Genomic DNA, 13535 nt, shown 5'->3' on the forward strand with positions numbered 1-13535 from the left:
CTGCAGCCCCACTGAGAAACGCTAGCCCCAGGAGCCCGGCTGCAGCTCCCTGTCAACAAGCTCCCTCTCCCCAGCACTCACCTTGCCAGCCACGCGGCTGCCTCAGGACTGGCGCTGAACTAGCTTTATGGACCAACACACCTGTTCCCTCAGTGGAAGTTTATGGTTACACCTTAAAATTTGACCCTTCAGTGGCTCTCTGAAGAAGCCTTAAAGCTTTTCACACTTCAGTGCACGAATGCCATATCCTTGAGAGCACCAGGAGTAACCCCACCCATTTGGCCCAGCTAACACACCAGTGAGCAGCCCCTGCCCCAGCCCCGCCAGCTTGGGACAGGAATCACACCTCCTGCTGTGTTTCGGGCATTTGGGGACATGAGAAAGCAAGAGCACCAGTTGAACACTCCCCCATTGCTTGCTCTGGACTCATCTCCAAGCAAGCTGCCTATTTCTTAAACTTATGTTCACAACCAGGGTTTTCCTTTATACCCTGGACCATTCACCTCTCAGACAGAATGTCCAGGCCTGCCAAGTCAAAACCCTCCAATACACTTGTACTAACTTCAGTATTTTGTACCATCTCGTCTTAAGTCTATAAACCTCATTAAGTTTCTCAGATTGGATTGTCTTTGCTACTAAAAAAAGAAACTTAAGGCACCTCAGTATGACCACCCTACACATATGTATTTATTACCAGACAGATGTAAATCATAGTGGGTGATGAGCAACTCAGGTCACTGGACTGACCAGATTGAAACCGCTTTCTGTGAACTCTGTGTACCCACTGCCCCATGGCATACTGCGTCACTTTTCCTCAAAACCCTGTACTTCATGGAGTTTATATTTATTTACATATAAGTGTGGTGCAAGTTACCCTTGTTTTACAGGTACCCAGTTATCACAGACCAGAATTTCAAGTTTACTATAAAATAATTTATTAAGACAGCAATACACAGCTTTAGCAGCAAGCTTATATACACGCACACGAAAAACACTGACTACCCTACTCAGTGACTCTAGCTCTTTTGCCCTTGGCCTTGCGGACCTCTTCGATCAGATCTTTTAAGTACTGAATTTCCTTACTAAGGGAATCTGCTTTCTCCTTCAGGGCCTGATTCTTCTGCTCCAACTCTCTGCACTCCCCTGACAGTGCCTCCTGTTCTGCCCTCTTCTTCTGCCGGTAACGTGTGGCAGCTGTCTTATTCTGCTCCATCTTTTTCAGTTTCTTATCTATTTTCTTTTCTCCTTTCATCTTTGCTGACGCTACCTTCTCTGCAGGATGATCATATGGTTTGGTCCGCACAGAGCCACAGGTGGCATCTGCAGGGAACTGGCTGTCATTGGGGGATCCAACTGAATTGGTAGGACTATGTTGGGGTGTTCCCAGGTAGGAGTCTGGGCTCATGCATATTCCACTATCATCAGAATGGTTCTCCTCCTCTTTCTCGGACTTGGTGATCACTACCACAAAGGTGGGGCCCTCCTGTTTTCTTTCTCCTTCCAAAACATCCACTTCACTACCTAGCTCTAAACTAAATGAATGGTCTGGAGTGGAAGTCAGAGACCCTGGGGAGAGGGGAAAAGACCAAAGGGAAGCCAATGGGGCCATTGGATCTGTTCCAATTGGAGATTCGGGCAGGTGGGTGATTAGGTCAGTTATCAGTGGAGGTTCCTTGTGAAATTCTTGGATGGGAGGGTTAAATAGGAGATCACACGTGTCTTCCAACGTGGCCATCAGCTCGTCTGGTGAGACGGTGGCTTCCAGATGTTCCATACCTAACAGGGCATCAAAATCAAATTCCTTCAGATCCATCTTCTCCACCATCCACTCCATGCCAGAGAAGGCATCCTCTGCACAGTAAAAGAATTACCATTTCAATAAACCAGCAACCAAGACAAAAGATGAGTTTTTAGACTGTTTTCAGAAGCCTGAGTTAACATCTTCCCTATCTCTTATACTGGTATGAAAAAATTCAACCACCAGAAAAAAATCCCCTGCCATTTTGCTGCTAAATACTGCAGGGTACAACGTAAGCCATCAGCTGTTCTGACATTCCATCCCTCTTACTCCAACACCAAAAGAATCTGGGGCCATTCAAAACATACAGGCATGCTTGTTTCTTGTGACCTCTGCCAGGGAGTGGTACCGTAACAGCTGGTATGTTATTAAAAAGACAACAGAAGTGTCACTTTACCATATGCTACTCTAGTAACCAGCAATTCTGTATTGTGTCAGCAGTGTAGTACACACACTTCCTAAGCAGAAGCATGCTTGTAAGGCTGCCGTCACATTTATGAAAAACCTTAGTTTTTAATCTGAACGTTAGTAAATATACTTTGTGCCATTCTAAGTTATGTACTTTATGTGAATAAATAATACCTTACCCTGGCTGCTATCTATGGTGTTGCCTAAACTGTCCACAGCAAGCCAATTGGAGGAGACTGCCTTAGCCTTGTCGCTGGAGAACCCATGCGAACTGAGGGGCTCGGCCACCTCCAGGTAGTCATCTAGGAGTCCCAGACTTTCCTCAGCCACCGAACACGGCTGGCTGAAGGGGAATAAATCCCCCAACAGCATCTCGTTGTTCAAGAGGCTCATCTTCGTCAGTTTTTAATGCTTTGATGTCGAAGGATGTAGACAAGTAGAGGGTCTTTTTGTCGACTACAGCAATGCTGCTGTGCGATGCCTTGAAAAACCTGCAAAGAGAACTTTAATTCGTCAGTGCTTGTTTGACCGGCATAGCTCTTTTAAAAGCGATGCCACTTTAGGAAGTATGGTGCTACCTGTATGACTTCTCCATTTTCGGGACTGCTGTTTGCCCGCAATGTAACATCTTCACACATTTCATTTCTTGCTGAAGGCTGGCCAGAGCCTGCCGCAGGATCCACCGAGGGCCGCCCGGCTTCCTCGTGCCCAAATTTGGGCACGGCTCCCGCCGGGCCCCACCCACCCGCTGCCGTGACTCACACCCACGTCAGCAGCCGCAGCCATTTCGCGATCCTGCCGCGTCCCTCTCCCCACCCCGGCAGCAGCGGCCGCCATTTTGTGTCTTGCCACGTTTCCACCGGATCCGCGGCAGCGGGCGCCCCCGGGCTCTGCAGGGCTGAGCCCAGCTCGACAGCCAGGATGCGGGGCGGGAGAGGACGACAACGGACCCGCCTGAGATAGCCCTTCTTACAGAACAGGGTGTTTGTGTGAGAAACCCAATGGAGCGGCACCTTCTACAGAGGGTTATGAAACCCCTCCAGGCAATCAGGGCAGGCTTAACGCTACGGTATTAAAGGATTGCAGTGCTGCTGGCAGATGATGAACAGCCCGTTTTATCTACTTGGGACGACAGACCAAGAGGTACTTACACTCTCAGCACCCCGATGCCTCCAACGCCCTATTCCCCCCCCCCCGCCTAATTCCGCCACGCGGGGTAAAGAAAGTCTCCCTAGAGATGTACTGATCTTACTCCCTTGAAATTATACACCCACGAAACCCCCGTAAAAGGGAAAAATCCCACGCTTTTGGGAACGGACTTTTCTTGAACGATGCAAAACGCAGGAAATTTGTTCTTCTTCCAAAATGGCATTTCCTGCCATTTCTGACACCCCATCCCCCCCCCGCGGAGGCTAAACCGACACAAGGATGGCCGCTCCTCGCCATCTTATTACCCAGGTACTTTTCCTGCGATATACCTTCCATTACCATTCGGGTGACAAACCCGGCCCCGAAGCCCACTGAAAGGGCAGGAGGAGGCGACTAACAACGCAGAGGAGAAGGCACACCCGTCCCTCACACACAATACTCACGCCATGGTTGCAGATGCCGGGGATGTGCCGAGGCCGCCGCCGCTGCTGCTGCGCCTGCTGCACTGGCCGATGCCGCCGCTGGCCCTGCCGCCCTTAAATAGCCATGGCGGCCAGGGGACGGGAGGCTGCTCCGGTCCGCTGCCCACACAGACACCAGCTCTGAGGCTCCTTCTAACAACAGGGACACAATGAGGTGGCAGCGCCCGCGCGCCCCCTTTATATAGCATTCGCCTTGAGCAAAACAAGATCCGGCTGTGAGGTGTCCTTCCGCCAACAGCCACCTGCCTCCCGCCAGCGCCCGCCGGCCTGTAGCCTATCTTTCTGAGATTTTCTCCTTTCATTTTGCTACGGATTAATCGCAGGAAGCACCGACAAAAGCCACCGCTCCACGATGGTGCGGAGGAGGAGGGACTATATAGTGTACGTCCGCCGCCGACCGTCTCGTCGGCAGGCGAGGCAACATCACGTGATCGGAGCAGCTGAGGACGCTCCTCCGCGCGCGGGAAAGGGAGGGGGAGGGGAGTTTAACCGCCAACAAAGCCAGGGTGCTCGCAGAGGAGGCACCGCACCAACCGCCACGTGGGAAAGGGGTCGCTCATTGGCTGGAGGGGAGCTGTTCTCGTCTATCGTGAGCTGTCATTGGCCAGGGCCCGAAGGCGGCCAGATGCTGAGGGGAAGCTGGCGGGGGGAAGGGGCGACAAGGAGCACCTGAGCAGGGAAATGGCGCCCGCGGGGGGTGGGGGGAGCGGTGGCTGTGCCTATCACCGCAGCCTGCGCTGACTTGTCCCTCTCGAAACGCTCTCCTCCTTTAATTTCCAACGGCCCCGTTTGTTTTCTACACAAAGTTTTGCCAAGGTCAGGCCTGGACCTGCTGCTCAGGCTGAGGTGCTGGTCTGACTCCCCTGAAGTGCTGAGGTGGCGGGCACCCATGGCCTCCTGCTCCCTCAGATAACGTGTCAGCCCAAGGGAGCGTCTCCTTCCCTCCCTGCCTGCCCCACACATGCAGCACTTAGATTGTGGCTCCTTTGGGGTGTGAGCTGTGTATTTGAGTGCACGAGGGTGCCTGCGTCTCTGACCTGAGCCTGCAGGCCTCAAAGCGGCCGTGGCACAGTATTGACCAAGAGTGGTTCATGTAGAGCTGTGCTGGAGAGCTGTGCTGCTGAGCAGCTGAGAGCTTGAGTCTAACCAGTGCCTTGAACATAAGCAAGAGCTGAAAATGAAGTTGGTTATTCCCCAGCTGAGAAGTGAGAACTTCCTCTCCTACCATGCAGTTTCATGCTGACACAGTTGCTTCTCTCTTCTCTGTGCAGATATTACTCAGGCTGATGTGAGCATTAATGGATCACCTACATAGCCTTGCAGCTGTAAAGGGCAGGGTCACCTTGGAAAGTTTTTAAAGTGCAGTTTCACATTATGTTTTATCTGATCTAAATCAGTTTGCTGCTAGGAAAGAAGGCAGCCTTCTTCCCCCACCCTATTCCTGGCTATACAGTCCCACCAGTGGGTCTGGCCCTCAGTGAGCCAGCTCAGCCAGCAGACCCAGCAGGGAACTCACAGGGGTCAACAGTTTTCTGCTGGTTTCAATCCCTTCATCATTTCACTCAGGTCAGACAAGCATTGGCCAGCTGCGATGAGCTGGATGGATGGGTACCTGAGTGCTTCCTCACCGCGCCAGAGCTATCCAGCCTCAAGCAGTTGCTTTTCCACGTTGCCAACCTTGCAGTATGCATCAGCTCTGAGAGCTGCAGTGGGTCCTTGCTTGTTCAAACATCATCATCCTGCAGGTCAAATTGCTCTTGGCTACTTCTGCAAAAGGCTCCACTTTTTTCCAGTTAGGGCCTGGTAATATTTGTGTAAAGCCATGGCCTTCACTGAATTTGCTCAGGTGTAACTGCCTGGAACTTATTAAACAACTGATAATTTGTGAGGACAGGCATGACCCAGTTTCTACTTTTAGCAGTCTGATGTTACCATCGTCACTACAAAGCAAAGTATGTCACTCTATATCTGTAAACTGGACACTAGCTGCTGAATGAAAAAGACAATCTTTCCTCCGTGTTAGTTTGTTGGGGTTTTTTTGTTTTGGTTTAGTTCAGGGGTTTTTTTTTGTGTAGAAGCAAGCACAGATTTTGGAATGATTCATTAAAAAGGAGGAGGCAGAGAAAAAATGTCCTCCAATGCCAGAAAACACCACAGTAGCAACTGAGCGATCTAAGATGACTGTTCTGATAAATACACAATGGAGCAGGCAGATCTTGCTTCTAAGCAAAATCTAGAGGATGTGGCAGCTTTTAAAGAAGCCAAGTGGGTGATTGGCTGGGTGGATGGGTGGACAGCATCTCCATGTCCTCACTGGCTAAGGGAGAGCTCTCACATCTGCTGTGCCTGCTTGCCCCTCCTTTAAGTGAAAAGGGTGATTGTACAACCATAATCGTAGCTAAATAAACAGAAATGCTATACACACCCAATCCTTCATCTTGAAAAGATAATTATAGATCTCTCTGAAAGGACTCTGGGTATGTGTGAGCAAGAATCACACAACCAAAAATGAAATATGCAATGAGGAACTTAACCCAGATCTGCCTGTCTCCTCGCTGCCTGATTTCCATTTTGTGTCTGAACGTATGTGGAAATTTGCCTATGTTACAAGTTCCGGACAGAAATTTTTTAACAAACCCCCAATCCAAAAAGTGAAATCAAATAACCAGAAGTCAGCCATTTAGTGAACAGCATATTTTTCCCTGTTTCCTGAAGGACTGCAGAATTACTGTTGTTAAATAATTCCATGAGCTACATCCCCAATTTTTTTACAAATCACCTCTCTGCATTTGCACATATTTCACCAGAGGTTTCTCCTTTGTGGCTAGAGTTTTTGACTGAGGTAGAAGACAGTTCTTTAAGCCCAAGTAATACTTCCTTGGGATTTTTTGTACAAAAAAAAATTACAAGTATTTTCTAAGCAGGGAACTACTAGCTACCCGCTATTAACTCAGAAGTGGCTAAAAAGCATTCCTTTCCAGTATTACAGGATATATTTGTGTCTTAGGGACTGAGAAGTCTGGCAGCTCTGAAGAAAATCGAATTTACAGCACAATGGGTTCTGAATGAAGATTAATTTGAATGAAGATTAATTTGTGTGCATGGTCAATGAACTTCTGCTGACATGTTAACAGCTTTAGCACCGTGGATGTTATTTTCCTGCCCTGGGTACCATACCTCGGCAAAGAGAGCTCCTGTGATAAGATACATCATGACCCAGAAGCAAGGGGCCAGCCCCAGAGAAACGGAGCTGCTCATGCAGAGCTCACTGCAGGATAGAGGCCAAAGTGACCTTGCTGGGAAGTGATGAACTGCCCTGATAAATGCAGCACTGCAGAAAGCCACCTCCGGCCAAACAGCAGCACCAGGAGGTGGAAAACTAATACTCCTCCGTTCACCTGCCTCTTTTGTTAAGATGGAATGTCAATATATGGGCTTTATTTCCTTTTTTTTCTTTTTTAAGTTAATGTTGCAAAGAGGTTTTCTTCTTCCATCAGCAAGTATACAGGAGATAAACATGCTGAATGCTATGTTATTAAGTACAGAAAAGCTAGAGAGGACGTAAATGTTTCCATAGTAACATCTCCTTGCACAGCCTAGACCGTCTGTATAGGATGCCCCCAGGGACCGTTGGTGGGAAGGGAAGTACTCATGGGCCTCTGTAGCAGGGGAGCAAGGCAGGGGTGGTGAGGTACGTATTGCCGGGGCCGGAAGGGTAACCAGCAAAAGTAACTGAGGAGGAGATGTTTGCTCTTTCCGGAAGTGCTGGGAAAGCCGCAGCCAGGGAGAAGGGCTGGCAGATGCTGCATCAGGAGGGCGCAGGACCCCCGTGGTGGCACTGGACAGGTGGCTTTGGGCCCCCACTGAGCCTCAGTGCCTCGGAGAAGGGGCAGATGGGCTTTTGGCTGGCCCTGAGCCCTTCTGGGGTGGCTGGAGGAGAGGGGGCATTGCCTGTTTTGCAGAAGGATGAGTGTGAGGGCAAGTCCCCGAGGCAATTCTTATGATAATTTCTGTCCTTTGAACCTTCCATCAGAAGGAACAGGAAACCTTACCCCGCACTTCAACGAGCAAAGCATTTTCAGAGAGCAGCAGGAATTTTTCCTGGAGACAGTGCTGAGGGAAACACAACAGAGGAATGAGGCAAAGCAGCTAGATATTTTGAGCAATTTAGAGGGAGAATTACCTACAACCTCTACAGCACAGGCTAATTCACAGTGCTCGGTTGCTTCTCTCCTCATGCAGCACAGATATCTGAAGGATCTTTTCTGCCAGATTGTAAGCTCTTTAGGGATTGCTTTATAGACGTTCCATTTTAAAACTAGATTGAAAAGCAAATATATGTGATTAAAGATCAGGCTGGGAGGTATTAGCATCCATCGTTTATTACATATAAACAGAAAATAAGTTAGCCATATGCTCTGCCTCGTTTGTTTTGGACCAGTACACCAAATGGATTCTCTAATAAATCATTCATTGCATACCCACTCCTTCACTGTCTTCTGTTTCCATCCTGTTGTGTAAATATCACTGACATTTGAAATGAGACTAATAATAAAAAAAAAGATTAAATCTGCAATTTACATTTGCAACTTACAGTTCAATTATTTTAGACAGATATGGAAACAATCCTGGTTGTCCACCTACATTTTTCTTACTGAACAAACACGGGCATGCCAAGCACATGCTGATAGCTCGCAAAATATGGCTCTCCAGAGGCTTAGTTGCTTGAGGAATCAGCCAGGCTGAGGCCAGCTGCCACAAGTAAAAACATTGTGCAAGTCTGGTAAGAGGGAGGTGAGTTTTAACTTGTAACTTGCCAAAGCATGAATTTCCTGAGCAAAGCTACAACTGGTTGAAAATCACGTTTAGCAAAAAATATGCGTGAAGAGGGGGGTGTGTGTGTGTGGTGACTTTTTTTCAGACTATGGGGGATTTTTTTGCTTTTCTCATTGTCCAGCCTTCTTGTACGATGACAAAAGGACTTGGGGGGGTGGTGTCAAGAATAATCCCTCACATGTATTAGCACAAGTGGGAGCAGTTTAGCACACAAACAAAAGCCTTCCAGTTGTCCAAGCAATAAAAGAACAGAAACATATCTCATGGCAACTGTTTTTCTTTATAGAGCTGTAGTTAATGTGACCCCCGCTGCAGACTGTTCAGTGCATATCAAAACCTATGTATCTGTACGTTAGCAGCAACTGCTGGAGTCACACATGCCGCGTGCCTCGTGCCTTTCTGTGCAAAAAGATGGAGAGTGGCAACGCGCATTCCTTCTTTTCTAGCAGGGTGAAGTTAGCAAGAGCTGAGGCCTGACAGTGAGGACTATGAGACTGCAGCATCTCAGACAGCAACAGGCAGCAGTGGGTGAGCTGACAGCCCGTCACCACTTGAGTGGATTTGCCTTTCACTGTCTCAGTGCCCCTTAGACTTGTCAGAATGAGGACTCCTTGCTCTATCAGTCCAACGGCAATTACACTGTGCTCCTGAACTGGGCATCTGAACTAGCAGCTTCGTCTGAAGCATGTGGAAAAGTTATTTGAGCTTGAGTTATTTCAGCCTCTCTGTTCAGGAAAGGGGGAAATGCACGATGAAGGGCTGATAATACCAGGCTGTGCCCTATGTGCTTCATCTGGGGATCTGTTTTCAACTTCACGTAACTTCAGAGTGTCTTGATAAGGCCAGGAAGAGAGAGGTTGTCAATGGGTATGCCCTATTAATGAAATAAAACAGAATCCTGGGGATATCTTGTGTGCGTGTGAGATCTCTTTGGCTCTCATGCTGGCAGGCAGCTTCAGCGGGAACACTGACAAACCAGGTAGTTCAGATAAAGCTCTGAAACACATCTGGGGATAAATCACTGTTGAGGCTGCAGCTCCCCAGGTCTTTGTATGCAGCAGCTGCTCGGTGGCTGAAATTTACCAGCAGGCTTCGTTCTGTTTTAATATATACTTGTTTACAGGGGAGGAGAGAGAAATTCCTGGTGGATGTTGATGCAGTTGTGATATTGAGTTTATAACTTTTTTCTGAATGACTGTAATTTTCCCTCCAAAGGTCTCTGTGTTAGGAGATTTGGCAAACAACATTGGAAAGAAGATTCTTTCAGAAGACACTGAGACTGCTCTGCTCTCCCTGCACTTGCGCATGGGCTTGTGAGTGGCCTCAGCAGAGCCTCCTCAGATGCATTACAGGGGGACTGGCCATGGGCAAGCTGGATAATAGTCCCAACAGGAGACTTTGTCACCAAAGTATCCTATTGAGTAGGTGCTGTGACTTCAAAATCCACTGCCCCTCTTACTAGTATCACTGTGGCGCTTGGTGAGGGAGGTTTGCAGTTCTCTTAACAGGAGGAGGTTTCTGTGCATGACTGCTGTGAGAGCTGGTTTGAGGCTAAAGCTAGGTCTGTCTGAGGAGCCAGCCATGGCCTCCTACCTCTGTTGGGGAGGTGCTGCTGGCCTGCTCTTTTGGCACTCAGAGGGTGAGACTTTGTTGAAGCCTTGTCCTGAGATTGTGATGACAGCAGACATGTCCTCCGGGTCTGGGGCAACATAGACACTGTTCAGAAAGGTAACATTTGAGCCATTCACCTTAGCCATGCAGTCTGAGTGAGACTGATTTGGATGCTGAGCACTTATCAGAAATACAGGTCTCTCTTAGGCAGAGCAGGTTCTGTCTGACCACAAAAGGGTGAAGCCTGCCCCAGGCCATGAAGCTTGGTAGTCCAGTCTGCCAGTGACACCGTGCATCTTCCTTTGCTTTGCAGTGCAAACTGATGGACTGAAGACGGATCACTCTTCTTTTTATTAACTTCATCTTCTTACATAAGAAAGAAATTACAAAAAAAAAAAAAAAATTAAAAAAAGGGGAGAAAGGCTCCTAATCCAAATCACCAGCTCATTGTTCAAGAAAAGGCACTGAATTTGATGCTTTCTACTGTCTCTCTCACAGCCACAGGCAGTGATTTGGAAAAGAGGAGGTTTGTGCCTTGGTCACGCGGTTGCCTCAGCAAAAACCACCCTCCACTTGAATGCCAGCAAGCTGGGACCCCTGCCAACATGCTCTCTAACAAGCAACGTGGGAGCTGCGGCTTGATGGCCTGTGGGATTACTGTGTCTCATACTACCTTTGCTTCAGCATATCTCAGGCCCTCTGACAGCGTATCGCCACTGCTATGAACAACTGGGAGTTGAGCATAATTCAGATTATATTATTTATGTAAGTGGCGGTAGTTATTATGTTCAAGGCTGTAACTATCCTCTGTGCTAAATAAATTCAAGAATTTGAAGGCAAAAATGTCTCTCTGCCATCCTGCTTCCAGGAATGGTTGCTTCTTGCCTTTCAAAAGGGGTAAGGAGCCTGCAAGGGCATTACAAGTTTTGAAGTAATGTCTGTCATGGGACAGGTAAAGAGCTAACACAGTCCATCATTTGCTATCTGTGCCCTTGTGTCTGTTGCCTGTTAGGTCTCTGTCCTTCGCAACGTTGAGCAGAATGAGACAAGAGAGTCTTAAAGGACTGGGATCATTGCAGTGGGATGTCTGATGGGACAGTATATCACTCCTGTGCATCTCTGGAACAGTGACAATTCTACCACAGCAAAAGGCAGGGGAAGGGATGGGCTTGCGCTGAACAAGGAAACAGTTGCCTGGAAAAAAAAAGAAAATCCAAAACAAAACTGAAAACTCAAGCAAGCAACTTTTGCCCATTATTTGTACAGAGAAGACTTTTCATTAAGAATGTGGTTAGAATTGAGATATATATATTTCCCCTGAGAAGCTTAGCACTGAGTGTTAATAGACAGATCAAAGAGCTACTTAGCCACTGGAGCCAGGGAAATTGAACCAGGGCAGCAAAATAAAAATCAATCTGACTTTTAGTGTGTTTAAAGTGATTTTGTTCAGAGCTGACTTCTGCACAAGTACTTAGGAAAGCTTAAGATCATGAAAAGCTTGAGTTCTGTAAGCCAAACTCTGTCTCCCACTCTCCTGCTATTCATAACATGACAAAAACACTTTCTGTGTACAGAATTATTTCAGATCTTCCCTGCCTTACCTGTTGGTCTGGCCACCCTCTTTTGCCTTACCGTTTGCATGATTATTCCACAGGATCACATACTATGAAGACATTATTAGCCTACTCAGCACCACATTTCTGGCTCTGTGACTTGTGAATCATGCTGTCCTTCTCAGAGTATGCCAGTAAAACTTTTACACTCTGCTATCCCTGATTGTGTAGGGGACATGTGTGTTACAAGAGAGATATTTTAAGAAAGTGCTGAATCTTTAAAAAGAAAAAAAGGGGGGAAAAACCAGAAAAAAAGGAGAGAGGATATTTCTTGAATCCCTCAGATCATAAACTCCGAACATAACTCAGCCTGGCAAGGATAAAGAAGGTAAGATCCAGATACCTCAGACAGTTCCCCAAGTGTCTAGACCGCAGCAGTCCTCCGAGGGCTGGAAGCCAATACTGGGTTTCACTGGTAGGACAATCTCCCATTTCTTGCTTGCTGCATCTGTGAGTAAAGCCCAATATTTCAAGACCCAGTCCCAGACTCGGTAAGCCATGCTGGAGCCATTGAATCATACCTAGCGCAGGTAGTGGGCCAACATATTTTATCTTATCTAGAAGAAAAACTCCTCGTTTGGAAGAGGCTCCCCTTTTTTCCATGAGACAACTTAAAAAGCAGCAGCTGTTTGCAGCTCTTTGCAGCTCTTCTGGAGTTTAGAATATTTAAATAAACCTTAAAAAACCACAGAGGTGATTAAATATTTGGGGGAAAAAAAAGAAATATTCATCATACAGTTCAACACTTTAGCATGATAATCTCAAATTTGGGGTACAGTCACCCTCTCTCCCTCAGCCTAAGATTAGCTACACAATGGTCAGGCTGGAATTTATTTATTCTTAAAATTAAGGGATGCAAAAAAAATTTATGTAACGCGTAGGCTCAGCTACATTAATTTCCAGGACTGGACTGTGGTTATCTAACAAAGCGCACAAAATATTTTGCTTTTTCAAAAATTCACCTTTCTCCTAAGCTGTTTGCTCGTTAGGCTAAGAACAAAAGAGATGCTGAGTCTTTGCAGCCTGGAGAACCATTTATGCTCTCCTTCTTTGTAGCAACCTTCTCCATACTTGAACTAATTATCATTACTCCCCTCAATTATTTCTTCTCTACATTAAACAAACCCTATCTTTTGATCTTTCCTCCCTATTCATGCCGGGACAGCTTTTATGCAAAGGTGCAAACCACGGCATGCATTAAACATGTATTGCAAGATCAAGGCTTTCCAGGGGCATTAACTTGAGAGGGTCATACCTGGCACAGATTCCACAGAGCAGCTTATTTTAGCTGTTCCCATAAGACTCTGTATGACGTGAAATGTGCTTTATCTCATCTGATCTGTTTCTACCACAGAACAGATTAAAGGAAAAAAAACCAAAACAACACAGGCAAGGGGTATCAGAAAAAAAATGCTAACGATGTGGACTCCCTTTGTATGATAACATCGCCTCCAAAATAGTTAAATGTTAACTGCTGAGTCCTCATTAAAACCAGTCTCACAGGACAGCGTTGTCACCATAGCATGTCTTCCCAGAATTAAGAAGCCTGGGATCCATCAAAAGCATCATCACTTCATGCTTTATTTGACATCCAACACACCCACCCCACCTTCCCAAGCAGACACATAAAACTGGGCC

At 47.1% G+C, this 13535-nt stretch overlaps 1 protein-coding gene across 1 annotated transcript; it reads right to left on the reverse strand.

The window, feature by feature from the left end:
* Positions 1-911: 911 nt before the first annotated feature.
* Positions 912-3995, reverse strand: ATF4 (activating transcription factor 4). The gene is made up of 3 exons (XM_064454012.1): positions 3799-3995; positions 2386-2697; positions 912-1851 (listed from the first exon to the last, which is right to left on the reverse strand). Exons 2-3 carry the CDS (start codon positions 2597-2599, stop codon positions 1004-1006), a joined length of 1062 nt encoding a protein of 353 aa, XP_064310082.1. The 5' UTR covers positions 2600-2697; positions 3799-3995; the 3' UTR covers positions 912-1003.
* Between the last annotated feature and the right edge of the window lie 9540 nt (positions 3996-13535).

The sequence above is a fragment of the Phalacrocorax carbo genome, chromosome 1 (genome assembly GCF_963921805.1).
Source record: "Phalacrocorax carbo chromosome 1, bPhaCar2.1, whole genome shotgun sequence".
NCBI classification, from domain to species: Eukaryota; Metazoa; Chordata; class Aves; order Suliformes; family Phalacrocoracidae; genus Phalacrocorax; species Phalacrocorax carbo.